The 22,909-nt window shown below is 38.1% G+C and overlaps 1 protein-coding gene across 1 annotated transcript in view; it reads left to right on the top strand.

Moving 5' to 3' along the window:
- Positions 1–22,909, top strand: part of LOC136847050 (uncharacterized) — a 194,365-nt gene that overhangs the window by 127,962 nt on the left and 43,494 nt on the right. The window contains exons 3-8 of the mRNA XM_067118291.1: positions 662–789; positions 1,091–1,231; positions 1,505–1,721; positions 10,856–11,007; positions 19,388–19,480; positions 19,656–19,842. Coding sequence (XP_066974392.1) covers positions 662–789; positions 1,091–1,231; positions 1,505–1,721; positions 10,856–11,007; positions 19,388–19,480; positions 19,656–19,842 — 918 coding nt within the window. The remainder of the gene's footprint in view (positions 1–661; positions 790–1,090; positions 1,232–1,504; positions 1,722–10,855; positions 11,008–19,387; positions 19,481–19,655; positions 19,843–22,909) is intronic.

Below are 22,909 nucleotides of genomic sequence, written 5' to 3'. Positions count from 1 at the left end.
TACTCAAGAAATAAATTAGTCAATTTTGTGGATATCTTACAAAGATGTAATGCCACCCATCATTTCATTGACCTCAGTACCAGATGCAATTCTAACTTGATCAGGCACCTTGTATCTAATTTTGAAGTCAGACCTGAAGTCGCCACTTTCTGCATTATTATTATTAGTAGTAGTAGTAGCAGTAGCAGTATTATTATTATTATTATTATTATTGAGAAGATGAACCCTATTTGTATGGAACAAGCCCACGGGGGCCATTAACTTGAAATTCAAGCTTCTAAAGAACATGCTGCTCATTAGGAAGTAAGAGAAGGTAAATGAAAATACAGAAAGAACAGATCTCACTTATTAAAAAGAAAAAATAGATTAATAATTAGATAAAAATGTATTAAAATGCAAGAATAGCATTAGGGTAGTAATGCATTGCATCTTCGCTTGAACTTTTGAAGTTCCAGTTGTATGACATCCTCAGGGAGAGTGTTCCACAGTCCAACAGTGTGAGGAATAAAGGACCTCAGGAACTGAGAAGTTCGACAAATTACTTACAAGTAATGTGTGACTCCACATAAGATAGCCTTGATGAAGTAATCTTTGTCTCTCTACCCTTCCCAAATATAATTTAAATTGTACTGAATTTTGACTCCTTTGTTTTGACTTGCAGAGACTACACCATATACAGATGAAGAAGGTGAATTCTTGCCAGAGAAGGGAATGCCTTATCTTGCAGGGCGTTACAAATACACTAATGTTTTAGCGAGGGGCCAGTCTGCCATAATTATAAAGGTTTTGGTGAGTAGCTAACTTTCTGTCTTAGAAATTTAAGTGTATTCAACATTACTTTTTAAATGAACCTTGCCTCTCCATTACGTAGCTTTTACTTTGTGCCAGCAGCAGTAAAAGCTACACGATAGAGAGGTAAGTATTTAAAAAATAAATCGTGAATTAAGTACAGTATTCATATTTCTTACAGTTTGGAGAAGATATTGCATAATTTTGTAATAAATAGAGCATTTAGAAAGTAAGTATTTTGGAAAGTTCTGCTAAAAAATATGCTTCTTTAATGTGTATGTGTTTTCCCTTCTTGTAACAGGATACATTTCATAACGACCGACCTTTAGCCATTAAAGTATTACATCGTGTCTATAAGCCCATTGGTTCTCAGGAAGCAGACATATTATTAGAGCTGCACAGAGCAGACCCTTGGTTACATGTGCCATTTGCCAGACTTTTGGTAAGTTCAAGTCTCGATGTATTTATGGAGTTTTGCAATAATCTTGAGGTTGTATGTAGTTGGATGGTGAACATTTCCTTAAGTTCCATTCTTATTTTGATAGATACTTGTTCTATTCTCATGCTCAGTAAGATGAAAAAGTACTTCTGTTGTTATTTTCTGTTTGTAAAATGAAGCAACTATGGAAGAATAACAGAAATGTGTTGAAAACTAAGGGAAATAAAAGTGCATAGTTTTAGTTTTTGACCTAATAAAATCTCCTCCACATTTCAGAACCAATTTTTGTATGGTCCTCATTATTGTTTGGTTTTTGATTATTTGAGTCCGACGCCCCTATACAATCACTATGACCAGAGGGATATTCGTGAAGCCTCAGCATTACCCCACATCAGAGACCTCACTGTAAAGTTGCTCACCGTCCTTGGTTTCTTATACAAGCAAAATGTTATTCACGCAGATCTCAAGCCAGAAAATATTCTTCTCAGTAAGGGTAAGTTGCCTAGTAACAGATATTTGAGAAGAGTATTGAGCACTATGAAATTTTGAGAACATTTATGTGGAATTTGCATTCTGAATAAATTGGTACAGGCAGTCCGCGTTTGTAGGTGATCCGGTTTTCGGGGCTTGTCTAGCGACGAAAATTGGCAATTTTTGGTGTGGCTATGCAGCAATTTCCGCTTATCTGCGCTGATAACCGAAAATCAGTGATTTTCGCTCATCGTCACGCCATCCGAACAGAACCCCCACCGATAACCGGGGACTGCCTGTATTAACATTCTTCAGCTTAACTTAGATGAAAATAAAGCTTATAAGTAAGATTATACCATAGTCATATGCGATGGCAACTCGGTATACAGTGCTGAAAGTTGTTACAGTATTGAGTACAGTCATACCCCGAACTTATGCGAGGTTAGGTTCCAGAACCCCTCGAGCAAGGCTAATTTTTACGTAAGTTTGGCACAGTCTCTAAAAATGCTAATAAATGCATATTTCTAAAGTTTAAACACTAAATATGACCCTAATCATGCTCCCAAATTATTAGGCTAACTTTTAAATGAAATTAAAGTTCCTGTAATTTCATTTAAAAGTTAGTTTAATACATTACCTTTAAAAAAAGAAATAAATTATTGACATAAAAATAGAGTTGGAAGAGAATTTTTGTCTCTCTCTCCCCTTCCAACTGATCTATTTTTAGAAGTCTTCCCAACCTCTTTTTAATAACTTCTTTATTCTAAGTTTCTTTCTCTTTGTTCTGAAGTGCTTTTTCATGAACAAACATTGCTTTTTATTTTGACTAATACAACTCTTAGTTATTGCGTCTCTATGTTATAGAACGTATTTGCCACACTAGCGCATTTACACTTTGTAGACGATACAGGTAAAATTAGGTTAATTTAAACTATCTACTGCACAGGTAAAGACGTGCAGAGAAATAATAAGTTGTAAAAATGTGTGAGCACTAACTATGAATGAGAGAGAGAGAGAGAGATAGGGTTGAGGGTTGTCCTTGCGTAAGAGAGTGAAATTATTTATCAGTTATTACGGAGACAGAGAATAAAGAGAGAGAGAGAGAGAGAGAGAGATTGTCCTTACTTGAAATATCAAGTTAAATTATTTATGAATTATTACGGAGACAGAGAGAACCCCATGAGAGAGAGAGAGAGAGTTATTCCTACGTTAGATATCAAAAGATGGAAATTCAGTATTAAACTAACTTTTGAATGAAATTAAAGTTACTGTAATTTCATTTAAAAGTTAGCTCAATACATTTCCCTGAAAGAAATAAATGGTCGACGTAAGAATATAGGAGAGTGTGAAGATTAGGATACTATTTCTCTCTCCCCCCATTCCACCAATCTATTTTTAGACATCTTCTCAACCTCATTTTTAAAGACTTCTTTATTCTGTCTCTTTCTCTTTGTTCTGAAATGCTCTACTTCTCTATGCTTTAGAACGGCGCATTTACAGTTTGTAGATGTACAGGTAAAATTGGATCAATTTAAAATTATCTACTGTACAGGTAAAGACATACAGAGAAACAGTAATACGTAAGTTGCGCTAACTATGAACGAGAGAGAGAGAGAGATAACAGTTTTCCGTACTTAACCCTTAAACACCGAGCCTCTATTTACAAAAGTGTCTGCCGTATGCCGGCGGGGTTTGAGAGTTAGTGCCGAAGCGGAAAGAAAGTTTTTTCAAAAAGTCACAACACACTTAGTTTTTAGGATTAAGAGCTCATTTTTGGCTCCTTTTTTTCTCATTGCCTGAAGCTTAGTATGCAACCATCAGAAATGAAAAAAAATATCATTATCATATATAAATATTGGAATATATGACAGCGCAAAAAAAAATTTCATATATAATTGTATACAAATCGCGCTGTGAGCAAAACGATGAACGCTAATGAGTTATTTTTTTTCGTTGTATTGTACACTAAATTGCGATGATTTTGGTATATAACAAATTGTAAAACAATCAAAGCAACACAGAGAAAATATTATCACAAAATGATGCATGAATTCGTAACGCACGGACTTAAAAAAAGTTTTTTTCAAAAATTCACCATAAATCGAAATATTGTGCTAGAGACTTCCCGTTTGTTGCCAAATGAAGGTAAATGATTGAATATTACTAGAATGTAAGGGTTTTAGCTTACAATTGCATTTTTCTACCATTTCGGCCGAGTCAAAATTGACCAAAGGTTGAAATTTCAGCACTTATCGTGATTTATATGAAAATATTTCAAAACTGATAAAAGCTACAACCATGAGTTATTTTTTGTTGTATTCTACATGAAATTGTGCACATTTTTATATATAAAACTTTATGTAACGGCTAATGTAAAACGGTGCAAAAATTACGACAAGTGACTAAAGAAATTCTGAGATTTTCAGCAGTTAGCGAGCGCGGACATAAGGAAAAAGTTTTTTCAAAAATTCACCATAAATCGAAATATTGTGCTAGAGACTTCTCGTTTGTTGCAAAATGAAGGTAAATGATTGAATATTACTAGAATGTAAGAATTTTAGCTTACAATTGCATTTTTCTACCATTTCGGTCGAGTCAAAGTTGACCGAAGGTTGAAATTTTGGCACATCGTGATTTATATGAAAATATGTCAAAATTGATAAAAGCTACAACCATGAGTTATTTTTTGTTGTATTCTACATGAAATTGTGCACATTTTCATATATAAAACTTTATGTAACGGCTAATAGAAAACTGTGCAAAAATTACAACAATTATGACTAAAGAATTTCTGAGATTGTAAGAGCCTGACACCGTCTCTTCCAAACACGTGTTTGTTCGTGTGTTCGTCGTCCATCAGAGTGGCGAGACGTTTGGCATCTTCACAGATAGAAACATACACAGTTTGATACAGCAGATTCGTTGGAACATTATGCCTACATGATTAGAATGCTTGCATGGCAATGCAAGTAGTGGTGATTGTACATACATCAAGACAACAATGGTTAGGGAGAAACAGACGGAAATATTGTATGGTTGAAATCGCGTTCCTTTAGAGAAAAAAAACGAGATGCTCTTGTTGTCTTGTCCACTCCGATGGACGACAAACACACACGTTTGGAAGAGACGGCATCAGGCTCTTAGCAAAGTTAGAGCAGACGTAAGGAAAAAGTTTTTTTCAAAAATTCACAATAAATTGAAATATTGTGCTAGAGACTTCTCGTTTGTTGCAAAATGAAGTTAAATGATTGAATATTAGTAGAATGTAAGAGTTTTAGCTTACAGTTGCATTTTTGACCATTTTGGTCGAGTCAAAGTTGACCGAAGGTTGAAATTTTGGCACTTATCGTGATTTATATGAAAATATGTCAAAATTAATAAAAGCTACAACCATGCGTTATTTTTGTTGTATTCTACATGAAATTGCGCACATTTTCATATATAAAACTTTATGTAACAGCTAATAGAAAACAGTGCAAAAATTACAACAATGTGACTAAAGAATTTCTAAGATTTTCAGCAGAGTTAGCGTGGACATAGGGAAAAAGTCTTTTTTAAAAATTCACCATAAATCAAAATATTGTGCTAGAGACTTCTTGTTTGTTGCAAAATGAAGGTAAATGATTGAATATTACTGTAATGTAAGAGTTTTAGCTTACAATTGCATTTTTCGACCATTTCTGTCGAGTCAAAGTTGACCGAAGGTTGAAATTTTGGTACTTATCATGACTTATATGAAAGTATTTCAAAATTGATAAAAGCTACAGCCATGAGTTATTTTTTGTTGTATTCTACATGAAATTGTGCACATTTTCATATATAAAACTTTATGTAAAGGCTAATAGAAAATGGTGCAAAAATTACGACAAAGTGATTAAAGAATTTCTGAGATTTTTAGCGGAGTTAGCTGATGCTTTCTTTTGGGATAAGAAAGAAATTCGCGCATGCGCAGCTGGGTCATGCTTGTAAACAAAACAACAGCGTGATCCGTGAACTCCCAGCATCCCTCAAGGCGTGTGATTTAAAATTTTTCGCAAACGAGGCCTATAAGTATTTTTCCGCGAATATTAAAAAAAATTTTGTAGTCGACGTATTTTACTCATTCCCCCTTCTTGAGGGAAAGATATTTGTTTGTTTAAAATACGTTTCACGTACAGATTTTGTAATCACAGTTATATTATTATTATTATTATTTAATCTTATTAATATTTGAAAATTAGTACTTATTATTAGGTAAAAAATTTATTTATCATACAAAAATAAGCATACATGTACCATAAAAATTCTCTCATCTCAGTAAAAGAGAGAGAGAGAAATTAATATTTTTTTATTTAATGTTATGTAATTTATACATAAAAGCTTACAAACTTATATAAATTACATAAAAAATTAAACATAAACACTTTTACAGGGTTTCTCAGTATTCTCAAATGTTTGTGTGTCCATGAAGAATTTGTTTATGATAATTAGCTATGTTCCAATGAAAAGTTCACGTGTCTGTGAATTCGTGCAACTTGAATCGCTCAAGTTCGGGGTATTACTGTAGTTGGCTATGACTTGTCAGTACTATTTGTGCTGTCAGTGTTTTTCCCGTGTAATCAAATTCAGGATGTTAATTCATCTTGCATTTTTGCAATCATAGTTTGAACTTGTAAGATTTATAAGCATTTATTGTTTCACATCAGCAACTTACCGAGTAATTACATAGCTAACGTTTCTAAGCGAAGCAACTTATTTTTTTTATAAATTCGCGATAGTGCTTCTACTGTTTTGTGTAGGTGACATTCCATGCCCACTATTGGAGAGCACAGGAAACAACTGGCAGGTAGAGTCAGTTTGTTTCTGCCGGTTCTGGTGCACACATCAACGCCATTTGCAGCAGCAGCTTTTTTCATGGTTTATTCAGTTGTCTTCACAGCTTTTGGTGAAGTACAATACTTTGTTTTGGTAGCCAGCAAGTTTTGGATAGTTAACTATTATTTTTGGTGGTAGTTCCTTAGTTTTTTGCTAAATTATGTCCGATTCTAGCAATTCAAGTGTATTTGCTATTGCAGTGAAGGGTGTAAGACTAGGCTAACAAAGTTTTATGATCCCCATTCGATCTGTAGCAAATATAGAGGGCAAGAGTGTAGCATGGAGAAAACCTGTAATGAGTGTTCCTCATGGGATATTAAACAATGGAAGATTTTGAAGTCTCACTTAGACAAATTAAAGAGAGATAGGAAGAGGAAAGCGGCTTCCAGAGCTGAGAGGCTTTTCCTTAGTGTAGAAGCTACACCTAAACCTAATTCACAAGTTAGTCCTATTGCTCTCCCTACTACTCCTATTCCGACTATTTCTCCTATTCCTTGCCCTCCTACTACTCAACCTCCTACTCCTGTGCCGGTTCCCTTGCTTCCAACCCAGATGCCATCGCCAGTCTTGAATCCAGGTTCAATAAGAAAATTAACCTGGTAGTAAGTACAGTGGCAGAATTTGGAGAGTCATTTAAAGTTATAATGGATAAAGTGTTTGCAGAGAAAGTGTTGAGTGAGAGTGCAGTGCAAGTGGAGGAGGTGGCTATCTATAATGGATAAAGTGTTTGCAGAGAAAGTGTTGAGTGAGAGTGCAGTGCAAGTGGAGGAGGTGGCTATCTGTCCCGACTGTTCTCCTAGACCAAGGTCACTGTCCTGCTCCCCTGCACGTGGGAGAAGACATACCGAAAGTCCAAGGGAGGCCGTTGGGGTTTGCCCACAGGTAGTCACCCCCTTAACCGTTTCTGTTACAAAATCCCAGGTGTTGACAGACAGCCATTGCAAAGATGTGTCTTTGGAGGTTCGTTAACTATCTTCAAGCTCTTCTGACGACTATGGTGCAGACAGGAGGCACCACAAATGGTACCTAGACTCTTCCCAACTACTTAAGCACTCTTCTGAGGATGTTGGTTGTTGCCCAGGTCCACTTCCTATTAAGTGGTTTAAGAAGTCTAGTACCAGTCCCCAGCCTTCTTTTAGTTATGCTGTGGACCCTTCTGCCCCTGCCACTGCACATCACCATCCACTTTTGTCTACATGGGACATTCCAGAGGCCTTCTCACCTGAGCACCCTCACCTGCTACCAAGCGCCCAACGACAACTCTTAAGCGCCTGAAGTCCTCTACTAAATGTCTGGTGCCAGCTCCTGAGAACCTGGCGCCTACTTCTAAGCAAGCACCCACTCTCCCAGGCATTCATCACCTCTTCAGTCTGCTCACAGACTGCGGTCTCCTTCGCCTTTGCCTTTGGATCAGGATGAGCCAACTCTGGCTCCCATTAAGTGGCAGTTAGCCCAAATCATGGACTTGTTGAAGAAAGCTCCCTCAGCTCCCAAGACTTGTCAGGATGCAATCTTGTCCCCGGTCTCCTCAGAAGAGGAAGAGGTTGATCAAGAACCTGCACCTCCCTTTGCTTATTCAGCTTTGTTGAGGTATCTTTTGGCAGATTTTCCCACCTTTTTCACCCCAGCTACCCCAGTCTCGCCTGCTTCGACCTTTTTGATTAGGAATCAACTGGATGAAAGAACAAGACTCCCCAAGATAGTACTTTCTCTGTCATCTAGGAAGTCCTTAAAGGAGATAGGAGACTGGCTTTCGGTCAAAAGGGAGCAGTGCAAAGCATCTTTTGCCTTTCCCCCCTCTCGCTTAATGTGCAGAAGGTACTTATCTTACATGACCAGTGAAACTCCTTTGGGAGTCGCTGCCTCCTCCCAAGGGGGCTTTTCTGGTCTCATCAACTCCTCTTGCCGTTCTGCGTTCTCGTCAGCAAAGATAATGTTTTCTTATGTGGAACTAGACTATCTATATAAGGATATTTTCAGGGTTTTTGAAGTCCTTAGTTTTCTGGACTGGACAGTGGACGCTCAGGCTAAGAAGATAGGCGGCTACCAGGACCTAGCGGAAGATATCGCCTTGGACTGGCTCGGGGCTTTGTCCTGTGCCGACAAAGCCATGAGAGATGGCTCTCTAGAGCTTACCACTCTTTTTACCTTTGGTGTTTTGAAGAAGAGAGAGCTCTGGTGCTCCTTCACTTTTAAGGGATCACTCAGACTCAGAAGTCGGCCCTGTTCCTGCCTTTGGACCAGCATCACCTTTTCCTTCAGGACACTGTGAAGGGAATTGCGTCGGACCTACAGAAAAACTCCACGCAAGATTTGTTGGCCCGGTCATCTAAGCATCCCAAGGGTTTGTCATCCTTTGAAGCTAGGACTTGCTCACCCCTCCAGCAGCAGCCCTTTCATGGAGGTAAACCTAGAACAGTTCAGAACCCGTGCAAACATTAGATTCACGGCCAAGCCCATCAAGAAGAGCTCAGCCAAGACAGTGCCTAGAAAGTGAGAAGGAGGTCCTTCATGCACCTGTAGCAGCCAGACTTTTGGGGTTTTGGGAAAAGTGGCTGATACAAGGAGCGGAGCTTTGGATTGTCAAAGTTTTGAAGGAGGGCTACGTCATCCCGTTACCAGAGAACCCCCCATTAGTCACGTCTCCCATCACATTGACAGCATACTCGATAGGCTCCGAGAAGCATTCAGCCCTTCTGGAAGAAGTTTCCTCCCTCATTCAGAAGAGGGCCATAAAGGAAGTCTAGGAAACTAGCACGGGGTTTTTACAACCAACTCTTTGTGGTACTGAAAGCATTGGGGGGCTGGAGAACAGTCCTTGATGTGAGCGCCCTCAGTTACTTTGTCCTGACGACAAAATTCAAAATGGAAACAAGCCAGATTGTCCTCTCATCCATCCACCAGGGCGATTGGATGATAACCTTAGACATACAAGACGCATACTTCCACATTCTGATTCATCCTGCTTCCAGGAAATATCTAAGGTTTGTCTTCCAGGACAAGGTATATCAGTTTTGGGCCCTTTGCTTTGGCATTTGTACAAGCCCTCAGGTATTTACTCAAGTCCTTGCTTCTTTCTCAAAATGGCTCCACTTAATAGGGATCAACATCAGCTTTTATCTGGACGACTGGTTACTTTGATCCCCTTCGAAAGAAAAGTGCATGAAGGACTTACACAAGATTCTTCTTTTTACCCAGGAACTGGGCCTTCTTTTCAACCCAAAAGTCCCAGTTAAATCCGTCACAAGAGATCATCTATTTGGGGGTGACTCTGAACTCTAAGATTTTTCGGGCTTTTCTGTCTCCTAAGTGAATTTCCTGCTACCTCCAGATGGTCCAGAGTTTTCTAGCCCTTTCGTCTTGCTTGGCTCAACAGTGGATGAGCCTACTGGGGACTCTGGCATCCATAGAGATGTTTGTCAGATTAGGCAGACTTCACGTGAGAGTGCTTCAGTTTCTTTCTGGCTGGCATGGTATTGGGTGAGGAGTTATAGGAAGCACTTTTTCTCTCGCCTTGGTGTAGGGTTTTTGAGTTTTGTGGAGCCTGGGGTTACAATTTACCTGGAGTATCCACCAGTCTTAGTGGATAGGTTGTGGTGTTTTTAAGTGTTTTTAGAATAGGTGACAGTGTTGTGTGGTTGTTTTTTATTTTTGGTACTGCGCCCAGGGCAAGGGCACCTTTTGTATGCTTTGATAGCGATCAGCCCTTTCCTTCGCTACAAAGGGTACCCACGGCTCAGCAGCCACGCCACTACAGGTTAAGATGAGCACCAACCAGAGGCAGTATTCATTTGCAGTAGATCTCTTACCAGGTAAGGAAACAGCAAGCATTGCATTCAGTGCTGGTAAATTATCTATTTCAGAGTCATTACCATGCCTTAATGTTTTGGAGTTGAATACAGTATATCCATGTATCCCACCTCCATTCAATGTGGGATTCAGTTCTGTAATTACCTGGTAAGTTGCTTATATGAAAATGACATTTTCATAATAAAATAAAGTTTCATATATACTTACCAAATAATTACAGAGTCAAAGTCCACCCTCCTCTCCTCTTATGGACATAAGGGCACAAGCAGACTCTACCTGCCGGTTGTTTCCTGTGTTCTCCGATAGTGGGCAGGGCCTGTCACCTACACAAAACAGTAGAAGCGCTACCACGAATTTTTAAAAAAAGTTGCTGCACGAGTTTAAAACGTTAGCTATGTAATTACCTGGTAAGTATATAATGAAACTATTTTATTAAGAAAATGTCATTTTTTTTAATACTGATAATTCAACCGAAAATTTAACCTTTTACAGAGGATGACCTGTCATCCATAATGGTTGTTGACTTTGGTAATGCGTTACGGAATACAGACGAGGAGCTGTCTCTGTATTATTCAGACTTTGAATTGCAAACGTTATTTTACAGAGCTCCGGAAGTTATTTTTGGAATGAAATTTAGTTTAGAGGTAAGTCTTGGTTTTATTTTTGTGCTACGTGCTTGCTTACGATGTAAGATAGTGTTGTAGATTTCCTTTCTATTTATGGTAACATATTTAATAAGTTCTTATGACACTACAGTGAACCCCCCCTATTCGCGGGGGATGCGTCCCACAGCCCCCGCAAATAGCTAAAACCCGCGAATACTTAAAACCCCACTAAAAACACTTAGAACTGCCCATTCTGATAGTTTAAACACAGAAAAACCCTGTAAAAATGCATATACCTGAGTATTTTAGTAGTTTTATCACAAAAAGTTCATTTATTCATGAAAATTATATGAAAATACAGTAATTAGTGAATATTTCTCAGTGAAAAATACCGCGAATGGGCGAATTTTCCGCGAATAATGGTTAGATATGTTCCACAGAGAAACCCGCGAATGCGTGAGTCCGCGAACCATGAGAACGCGAATACGGGGGGTTTACTGTAATGCTTTCGTGTTCCATTATTCCTACATGTTCATTTTCTTCCTTACAGTAAGGAAGGCAATATCCTTGGCTGAATTTTGAGTGTAGAGCACTATTTACTGTAGCTCCAGTGAGACTACTATAGTAGAAAAATTGAGATGTGGTAGTTGAAGGCTTCAGTATTATATGTACATTCAAATTGTGGTGCTGTAATGTTGCATTTGTCAGTGCATTCTTGTAAGCTACAATCCTTGTGTCTGTTCTTTCAAGACAATACTTCTACAGGTTTTTGTACCTTTTCTTATCCTCAAGACTAAAGTTTTAAAAGAAAAGACAAAAATTTTAACTCGTCTGCTCCATTTATTATACTGTGCCGACAGATTTTCATCCATTTACTCGTGGCTGTCACCAAGGTAATACTAATCCTATATTGAAATTAAAATACTGTGTTAATAAAAGGCTGGTGTAGCCAGAAAAGCAAATATGTGATTGGAGCATTCTGCCATGAAGCCTCAAAAGATTGGTTTGTTCCGACACAATAGAGTATACAAACCCTCGGTCCTTTACATTAGGATTACTTTCAGGCGTAGGCTGGAAACGGCTGTTGAACTTCAAACAAGGTGGTTAGTCAGTTAACTACTGTCCGGGAGGCGGGAGTACCGCCTGCCCGAATGTAAACATTCCAATTTGCTTTCAGCCGTCGTAGCGCACGGACGTTGTTCTTCACCGCTCTCTGCCTGACATCTTTCTTTTCTGCATTATTGGTGGGAAACTTTACACTTTTTGTTATGGAGAAATCATCCAAACCTTCCTATCCCCAGCGTGTATGTCCTGGGGTAGGGGGTAAAAAATGTAACTCTTTTCAGTCTAGAGTCAACGTGGACCCGCACGCCCTCTGTACATCTTGCAGGGGACGTGTGTGTTAATGCAAAATTACAGTAAAATGAAAAACTATTTTAAAATAGAAAGAGAATCTAGTGAAAAGATGAGAGATTTTATAGTTAAGTATGAAAAGGCAGAGTAGAGCGATAGGGAAAAGCATGCTTGAAGGGGAAGCAAAAGGTTTTCATGTACTAGAACAATCGAATCTCACAGAAAATAAAAAACAAATGGTATTAGCAGCTTGTGGTCAAGAAAAGTTGGAATATAAAACAGTGTCACAGATAATGAAAAGAATATTTGAGGGATTAGGGAATAAAGAGGAGGGGGGAATGGTTAGGATCAGAAGGTTGTGCAAATTTTGGGAAAGGGAGGGAAAACCAAAGATATTGGGAAAAGGTGAATCGAGGTAGAGGTGGAAGAAATCCTTTAAATAGGGAAGGGAAAGTAACGCTGTGTGCAATATGCAAATCGGAATGGCACTGGGCCAGAGATTGTCCTCAGAATTTCCAAATAAGAAGAAATCAGAACCTGGACAAGAAGAAGAAAAAGTTTATATAGGAGAAGTTAGTAAAATAGAGGAAGAATCTTGGGAAGAGGTTGATGCAATTTTAGACAGAGGATGTATGTCAACAGTTTGTGGGGAATTGTGACTAGCACGCATTGTTGTGGGGTTGAACCAGGAAGAGTTGAGGAGAATGAATGATACTAAGAAAGAGTCTAATAAAGTATTTAATTTCGGTGAGTCATCATACAAGTTGAAAGGAGTAATGGAAATACCAGTGATATTGAAAAACAAAAAGTTTTATTTGAAGATAGAAATTTTGCAGGGTGATGTACCGTGGTTAATAGGTAAGAAAACCGTGAGTAAAATGGGTATGACTATAAATTTAAAAGAGAATTGTGTTAAAATAGAAGTGTTAGGGGAAATGAAGATAAAGTTAAGAGAAGACGAACAGGGCCACTTAAGAATACTAATTTTGAGGAGGAAGGTAGAAGAAGAATTGTTACTGGAGGGATGGAAGGGAAAGAGTCTAAGGGAAATTAAAGGTGCAATGATGAAGTTACATCTACAATTTGGTCAGGGAAGTGGAGATAGAATATGGAAGCTAACAGAAGAAGCGCAGTGGAGTGACGGTTTGAGAAAGAAAGAAAAGGGGAAATAAAAAAGTTACTAACAGACTTAATCACAAGTTGTGAGGTATGTAAAAGATATAAAAGAAACCCAGCTAAACCAGTAGCGGGATTTTCTTGGAGTAAGACATTTAATGAAGTTATAGCAATGGATGTGGGAGAGATAGAGGAGAGAAAGTTCTTGGTAATGGTAGTATGGCAACAAGGTATTGTCAGGCTTTTTGGATAAAAGACAAGAAACCAGAAACTATTATAAAGACACTTTTTGATGGGTGGTTTGCTATGTTTGGTGCACCTTCTAAAATATTATCAGACAGTGGATGAGAATTTCAAAGTGAAAACGTAGGAAGGATGGCAGAAAGATGGAATATTAAAGTATTAGCCACAGTATCTGAATCTCCATGGAGTAATGGATTGTGTGGAAAGACGGTAGGCTTAATCAAAGAAAGCTTAAGAAAGATGAAAGATGACGAGGAAGTGGATTGGTCCGTAGCATTAAGGTGGGTAGTGAGTGCAAGGAACTGCTTAATAAATAATGGTGGTTTCTCCCCTAACCAATTAGTATTTGGGAGAAACCCTTCTTTGCCTAATTTAATGGGAGAAGAAAGTTCAAGTCCTACAAGCATAGAGAAAATTATACTTTAGTTCTACCAGTCCACTGAGCTGATTAACAGCTCTCCTAGGGCTGGCCCGAAGGATTAGACATTTTGCGTGGCTAAGAACCAATTGGTTACTTAGCAACGGGACCTACAGCTTATTGTGGAATCCGAACCACAGTATAGCGAGAAATTAATTTCTATCACCAGAAATAAATTCCTCTTAACTCTTCATCAGCCGGTCGTGGGAATTGAACTCCGGCCCATCGATTGACAGTCTGAAGCTCAACCGACTCAGCCAAAGAAGGGCTTACAAGCAAAGAGAAAGGTATGGAAGAAAGCATAGTAAGGGATACATTGAATGCAATGCATAAGGCCAGAGAAGTGTTTATCAAAAATTAGTCTTGTAATAAAATAAGAATTGCTCTAAACAAAAATGTCAGAGAACATAAATTTGAAGAAGCAGGAGTGGGAGACGAGCTATTATATAAGAGAGAAAATGAAAATGAATGGAGAGGACCTGCTCAGGTAGTGGGAGTATCAGGTAAAACAGTAGTGGTTAAACATGGGGATTCTCTTAGAGAAGTAGCTAGAATACATGTTACTAGGATTCAAAGACTATTCCCCAGAAAAAGAGAAGATACCTAAAATAGACAAAACAACCTGTGAGGGATGAAACCCTTGCATCAAAGGAAGGGAATATAGATGGGCAGGAAGGAAAGATGATAATGGGCTGGAGAATTAATGCAGATATAGAAGACACGATAGAAAGAGATTTGGCAGAGGAAACACGGGAAGTTGAAGGGGAAAGTGAGGTAATAGAAGAAGAAAGTGAGGTAATAGAAGATGAGTTAATAGAAGAGATACCCAAATTCTGAAAGGGAGATAGAGTTAGAGCTATAAACAAAAATACAGGACAAGTAGAGGAGTGGACTATATTGAATCATGCAGGAAAAATATCAAGCAAATCTTGAGCTGATTCGTACAATGTAGAAGACTCACAGTCAGGTGACAAGGGATGTGTTAACTTAAGAGATTATAGTCATGTAGAAAAAATTGAAGATGAAGAAGAGGTTTTGCTAGGATTTGAAAATAGAAGTGTAATTGAAGCTAAAGAAAAAGAACTGCAGAGTTGGAGAGAAAACAAGGTATATGAAGAGGTAAATGACGTTGGACAAAAAGCTATATCTGCAAGATGGTTAGTAGCTGAAAAGGTAAAAGGTGGGGAAAGGATATGTAAAGCAAGATTCGTAGCTAGAGGTTTTGAAGAAGAAATGTCCAAATGGGAAAAAGATGCTCCTACATGCAGTGCCGAAATTTTTAAAATTTGTTTAACGGTAATAAAACTGAAAGATTGGAATTGTTATGTGTTAGATGTAAAAAATGCGTATCTACAAGGTGATGCAATACAACGAGAGGTATATTTAAAACCACCTAATGAAGATGGTTGGAGTGAATTATGAAAATTGATGAAAACTGTTTATGGGCTCAAGGATGCAGCAAAGGCATGGTATTGTGAGGTGGCAAAAGTGTTTGAGGAGCTTAAAGGCGAGAGGAGTAGATTAGAACCTAATATATTCTTTTGGAGGAAAGACAACAAATTGAACGGTATTTTATGTACACATGTAGATGATTTTTGCTATGGAGGAAGGGAAGGATTTTTAAAGGATACAGTTGGGAAATTGAAAGGGAAATTGCAAGTAGGAGAACAAGAAAGTAAAAGTTTTAAGTATATAGGAGTAATAGTAGAGCATAAGGAAAATGGAATTTGTCTTAATCAGTGGTAGTATATAAATTCTATAAGAGAACCAGGAACTAGAAGATTTACAGGTAATAGAGTATTAGGGCAAAAGGAGTTAACAGAATATAGATCAGTGGTAGGACAGTTGAACGGGGTATTGCTACGTACCATGCCAGAAATATCATATGATGTTTGTGAATTAAGTAAAGCTTCTAAAGAAGGAACAACTCAGGATATGAGAAAGCTGATTAAAATAGTGAGAAAAACCAAGGGCATAATGGGAGAAGTGATAATAGTGAGTTAGAAGAAAAGAATTATTGGGAAGCCTATGCAGAGGCTTCATTTGGGAATATTGAAGATGGTCATAAACAATTAGGTTATGTGATATCATTGACAGATGGTAAGAGAAGTCCCATATGGTGGAAATCCAGAAAATCCAGAATTGTAGCAAAGTCCACCATTGAAGCAGAAGCTCTGAGTGTGGGGGAGGCCATAGAAGGATTGATATATTTCAAACATTTGTGGGAAGAGATAGTAGGAGGAAAAAAATTAGAAGCATTGGTTAAAACTGATAGTAAAACCCCTATGACTGCAATAAAATCAAGTACTGGCATAAGTAGTAAGAGATTAAAAATTGATATTGCAGCAATAAGAGAAACATTAGAATCTGGAGAAATAAGGAAGGTGAGATAGATAAAAGGAAAGCATCAAATAGCTAATGTATTGACCGAAGCTGGAGTTTCAGGAGAAAGTATTAGAAATTACATAGAGGGTAAAGAATTGGAGAATAATGGAGATTAGAAGGGATTAGGATAAGAAGAGGCTGGAGGGGAGGGAGAAGGAGGTAAGTGTGATTATATGTTAGTTTTATAAGTTAATCATCATTATTTTTATTTTCTGCGTTAGTGAAGTGGCATGGGCGTTACAAAATGTATAAAAAGCATGTTTAATTTTATAAGATGTTTTTATAGCAAAGCATTCTTTATGTTTATGTTTAAAAAGTATCTTCTTGTGACGTCATAGGAAGTGACGTCATAGGACAAAAATGGCAGGAGGGAGCAAAATGTAAACAAACGCGGGCGGCACAGTTGAACAGATTGTAGTACGGTAGAGAGAGCTCTCTGGTGGTTAGGTCGGTAATTTTGGCTTGTTAGTCTGTTTTGTTTTGTGGTTTTTGTTGTCGTAAGCTGGATTGTATAGTGAAAGAAGAACAGTGTGAACAGGTGGGTAGATCGCATAATTAAACATTTTTGGACGGGTTAGGCCAGGAAAATTTTCAAACTATGTACTCCATCACCTTATTTAAGTTAAATGGCCGTTTTCCAGCTGCACTGAAAGTAATTCCTATTGTAAAGGACCCCAGGTTTGTATAGTTAGGAAAAATACAAATTACTTTAAAAATTTGTCATGTTTATTGGATTATAATTTTAAATTCTGCCAAGTTGATGTGTTGTGGCATAATCTCCTTGCATTAAATATCCAAGTGTAAAAAACACGTCGACAATCATACATACTTGAGGGATTGTTTTCACATCTGCTGGACACTGATTACTCTCTCTCTCTCTCTCTCTCTCTCTCAGACATACAGGCACACAATTGGACACACACTATTGATTCCTTTTATTATCCTTGCAAAATATGAACAAAATTGATTTTGTATACTGTGACCATTTCAGTTTCCTCAAGGGAATCTTGGCCAGCTGCACGCCATTTTCCACCAAACAGCTCGCGAATCGAATTTTTAGCTCTTACACAGAAACAAAATATTCTGAAAATTTTACTTCGTATAACGAAATTACGAATAATGAATCATTCATACGCTGAGGAACCACTGTACAATACATCCAAAAATGCTGGTGTGTAGCCCTGTCATTGCAATGGGTTTGAAGTTGCCTCACTAGTATTGAGATTGTGTGGCCAGCATAGCTTATATCAAGGGGCTTGCATGGCTCACCCAGACATCGAAACTTGTAAACCATGCTGTTCTCAGTAGTGTGATTGCTTGAGTTTCTTTTTGGAAACAGTTCATCAGTCATGGTCAGCAGATCAATTTCCTGTGGAAAACCTTTCAGGGTGGAGATAGTGATGTCTGTGCAATGGAGGTTTTCTCAGTAGCCATGAACCTCAAGGAAGGTTTTCAGATTCCTTTCCATCTTACATCTTTGATTTGTAGGGAAAAGTTTTTAGTTTTAAAAAAACCTTCACAGTTTACAGATTTTTGGCATTAGTGGTAATATGTGCACATCAGGTGGGTATGGACTGCCCAGATACCCCTTTTGACTTGTGTTCATCAGGAAGAAGTTGGAATGTATACCATTTAGAACAGCAATGTAACAGTATGCGGCCAACAGCAAAGAAGTGGTCATTTTGCCAGGCAGGATAAGAGGTTAGGTTGTTGTCTTTGTTTTAGCAAATCTTCTCTCTGAGTGGTAACTTGAGGTCAGCAGACTATGATTCCATGCAGCTTCAAGATTTAATTGCCTCAGTGACTTCCCAAAGACTGCCCAGTCATAGTCTTTGGAAATGTTTCCTAGTACTTTTGTGATGACAGAACCCTGACCTCGTGGTTTGTAGGAACCTCACTGGTCCCTTTCTCCTTAGAGATTTTGATGTTTTGGATACTTTCTGTATTTTCTGTCACCAGCAAAGGATGAGGAGTACTTATTCTGCCCATTCTTAGCTATCAGATTTACTTGTGGAGGACTAGGTATTTCAGAAGCAACACTTCTATGCTATATCTGGCTATAGGGCAAAGAAAGAAGCAGCCCTTAGAAACTGGTCTCTTTTCTAAGGGTTCTTATTAGGCCATGTTACAGTTTACTTGAGGGGGAGGGGGGGAAGGGGTTGTGGGCTCGTCTCTCTCATCTTAACCAATCATTCATGGCTTAAATGAACAATATATTAGACATATTACAGTAAATAATACAATGTATTGTAGATTTTATGTGCTTATGACTCATTAAAGCTTGTAGTGTTGTTCAGATTTTGCTTGTGTATGAAGCCATATAAGGATTTTTAACTTTTCACAATAGATTTAAGTACAATTTAATGGTAAAATAGGTTAATATATGCTTGCATTTTATCCATTTAAGACCCAGTAAATGTTCTAGCGATTATGACTTCTCTGCTTTTACCAGTGTACACAGAGATATAGAATATTCATTTTTCACTTAAATTTGATGCCAAACTGCCTACTGTATTTAAAACTGGAGACTAAGGAGTCAAGAAGAGGATACGCACCTTGTTAGGGAAGGTTTCTAAATAAAATTTACTTCCTCTTTAGCTAGTAATTGGCTCCAAGTTCGTCTGATCCAACTAGACAATAATGCGTAAATGAGAAAATTGTTACATTTTTTACTGCTTCTCATTGGTAACCAGAACCAAAGGAAGATTGTTATTATTATTTACAAAAGCATATTTCATTGTATCAGACATACTTAGATGGAGCATATCTTGAAGGCTTCTAAAGTTATAACACTTTGGTTTGGAACCATGATGTAGATTTGGTGTACTCAGTATTTGAAGTGATTTCCTGGTTTCCTGAAAATATTGCTTTGCTTTGATTTCAAACATTTATTTTATTTAACAGGTTGACATGTGGAGTTTAGGGTGCTTATTAGCAGAATGTTACCTTGGTGAACCTTTGTTTATGGGGAAATCCAAAAAGGAAATATTAAATAAGGTAAGTAAAAAATCTCTGCAAGTAATATTTTGATGCACAATTGTTACCGTAAGTGTTGAAAATAATTGTTCGTTAAAGTCATGACATTTTTATTGCGCGTAGCCTGCATATTTTTGAAAATCTGTTAGCATTTGATTGTAGTACTGTACTGTAATGCATTTCTGTACATTTTCAGATAACTGCTTTGTTGGGTCCTTTTCCTAAAGAATTCAATGAGGGTGAATATTCCAAAGAATTTGCAGATTTTGTTGGTAGACCAATGTCACGTTACCAACGATTAGAGAATCTCCGCAAGCGGCTTAATGACTGTAAGGACTCAACGTTCCTTATGCTAGTCGAGAGATTGTTAACCTACTTGCCAGGTATGTTCATTAACACGAGGTTCTTGCCATCCAGCGCTTCTTCAGTTATTAAAATTCTGCTCTTCATCCATTCTCCCAGTTTATCTCTCACTTCAGTGTCCTCAGTACTAATTTTTCCCATCCATTTTCACTAACTCTCATCTCATAAATTTGAAGGCTTTTGTAATCTTACTATTTGAAGTTAAAATGTTCAGAACTCGGCCGTCATATGTTCAAGCCAATGTTGAATCTGAGGGACGGAATGCTCCAGACCAAACTTTTGATTAGCCTCTTTCTTTCATTAAATGCTCCCCCAATATTAAAGGTTTAAGAATGCTGTAGTATTGCAATCATTGATTATTTTTCATATGTAGTATTTGCACTCTTGTTTCAGTAGGCATTTCAGTTTTCTCCCCAAGCCAGTTCCTTTTTTAAATTACTTTTTACTTTTTATATTGTATATATATTTGCAACCTTTTTTAATGGCTTTTATGATCTGTTGGGCAGCATATGTTATCTTTCAATCCTCATGCATCTTTTGTGTTTATAATTTATTTTTACCATGGAAAAGATATTTGAAACAAATCTTACCTACTGATGAAGTTAGCTTTATCTTTGTGCCTTTTGGTGCGATTGGCATAAAAAAAAAATACGCTTGGGTAACCTTCTTGGGCTGTCAGTGTAGTCATCTGTTTCCCACCAGATGGTGTTGGAATGTTTATTTTTTTTGTCATATTTCTTCATGCCGACCTGGTAGTCAGATCGGTGTTAGTAATATTTTGATGATTTTGGCTATTTTCTCTTGTATGGTACAATATTGTGCTTGTTTCAGTTTTTGCTTTTTGTCATCTACAACAAGCAGAGATGAAAGCATTAGTCGGTATAGGAAAGACTGTGAAAACCGAATGTTAGATTGTTCCTACACAATACACAAACTGTCAGTCTTTTACACAAGGAATTACTTTCACCACAGCTGGAAACGGCTGTTTAACTTTAAACAAGGTGATGGAATACTGTACATAGTTAACTCTGACTACACCCACTTTGTTTATGTTTATATTTATGTTTTAGTGTATTGTTGATGTTGCTGACACAGTATGTGAACATAACGTGTTATATAAAATATGCAAAAACAACTTGTTTTACTTTTGAGCTTACGTATTCAGTATTTTGATATAGTGGTTCATGCTGATATACGCAAACCCTACAACTTTTATTAGTCAATGATGTGTCAAACTGGTTTTAGCATTGCCAAGGCAGTGAGGTTTTCTCACCTTGCTTACATGTTTTGTTCTGTGACATTTGTATGTTCTCTCAGGGAGAGTTTTATTCTCTCGGGGAGAATTTTATTCCTTCACTGTATGAAGGAATGTTTGTATGCTGAAATTTCTTTGACATTTGTAATATTTTAGTATTTTAAGATGATATAGAGCTTGAGTGCCTGGGAGTAAAAGTTCTCTTGCTGGCAATACTTGCAGTATCGCCCTATTTGTTGCTGATTGCTCATTTTGATTCGTCTATGGGCATGAAGCAGCTGTTGCTCGGGTTCCCATGGAACCCATGGCTCGATTTGGAGAGAGGGAGAGAGAGTTCAGAGTTTATGTGCACTCATTCCTTCTTCACTTTCCCACATGGGAATGCTGTAAGGGTCCCAGGACAGCGATGGTCTTGTGTAGAAGTTGAAGAAGAGAAACGATATCGTTGTCTTTGCCTTCATTTACGTGATGCTCTCCCATGCCTTCATTTACATGGTGCTCTCCCACGTCTTTGGACTCGGGAACCATGTCGCGTGCCTCTCCAAGACCCTGCAACACGGGAGCACCAGGTGCTCAGGTCTCCTCAGATATGACATGTTGAAGAGGTAACCTGTGTCACCTATATTAGTTCTAGGAAGTCTTTTTCCCGGACTAGCATGTACCTCCACCCATATTTTCTTCAGACACTTTGGTAGAGGGAGCAACTGACAATCGTGCTGTAGGCAACTTGGAAGCTCGAGTGCGTGAACCTCCAAGGAGAATCGTGTAACTCCTGGTAATCAGGTTTCATCGAATGTTCGAATTACCTTTACCAGTATCTTGGAGTTACCTCCATGGACTGGTATATCCTTCTTCTGCTCGAGTTTCCTTGGCCACTCAAGTAGAGGGAGCAACGGGGATCAATCCACTCGTGACCTCCAGGTGTGCGAGCCTCGAGCAGTATACTCAGATCACCACAGGTACTCGGGTTTTCTCAGAACCCTGAGTTACCTTTACCAGTATCATGGAGTTACTTCCACAGACTGGTATAATCCTTCTTCTGCTCGAGATTCTGTGGACATTCGGGTAGAAAAAGCAACTGATGATCGATCCATTCGTGATTCTGAGGCTTCAGGTTATGTCTCGCGTAGAAGCAACTGATGCACAAAAGATTCGTGATTCAGGAGCTTCAGGTGTGCAGTCTTCTAAGGAGACCTGCGTCACCCCAGGTGCTTGGTTTTCTTAGAAACCTTGAGTTACCTTTACCAGTGTTGTGGATCACCCCCACGGGTTGGTGTAGGCTCCTCTATCACTGACGAACCTCCATGACACCAACAAGTAGAGAGAGAGTGCACAACATACAAGTCCCCCTCGATGTGGGACCACCTTGACTTGGTAAGGGGGGCTCTTGAACCCAGGAATTTGTTCCCGGGTTTGAGTCCAAGAGTCTCATATATTATTATATAATTGGTTGGATTAATTTTTGTGGAATTTTCCACTTTTGCTAAGATTTTTTAGACCTGTTAAATAGGAAAAAATATCATAGCTGAGATTGGGTTTATATCTGAAGCTAAATAGTGAGAACTGTGGCAGGACCATCAACTGCCTGATAATTTTTGGACCTGAGAGTTTTCAGATTGACAGTATTTGTTTTGAAATGATCTGCCATTTAGCACCTTTGGCAAAGACACACTTGTTAGAGTTTACAAACACTTATGGCTTCGAAATTTATTTCTTGATGAATGGTGTAAAGCTATAATTATTCCTATTCCCAAACCTGGAAAAGATCCCAGTAATGTAAACAATTACAGACCAATTTCTTTAACAAGTTGTTTATGCATATTACTAGAGAA

This window comes from Macrobrachium rosenbergii, chromosome 16, assembly GCF_040412425.1.
Source record: "Macrobrachium rosenbergii isolate ZJJX-2024 chromosome 16, ASM4041242v1, whole genome shotgun sequence".
Classification (NCBI taxonomy): domain Eukaryota; kingdom Metazoa; phylum Arthropoda; class Malacostraca; order Decapoda; family Palaemonidae; genus Macrobrachium; species Macrobrachium rosenbergii.
This window is presented reverse-complemented; position numbering and strand designations above follow the sequence as displayed.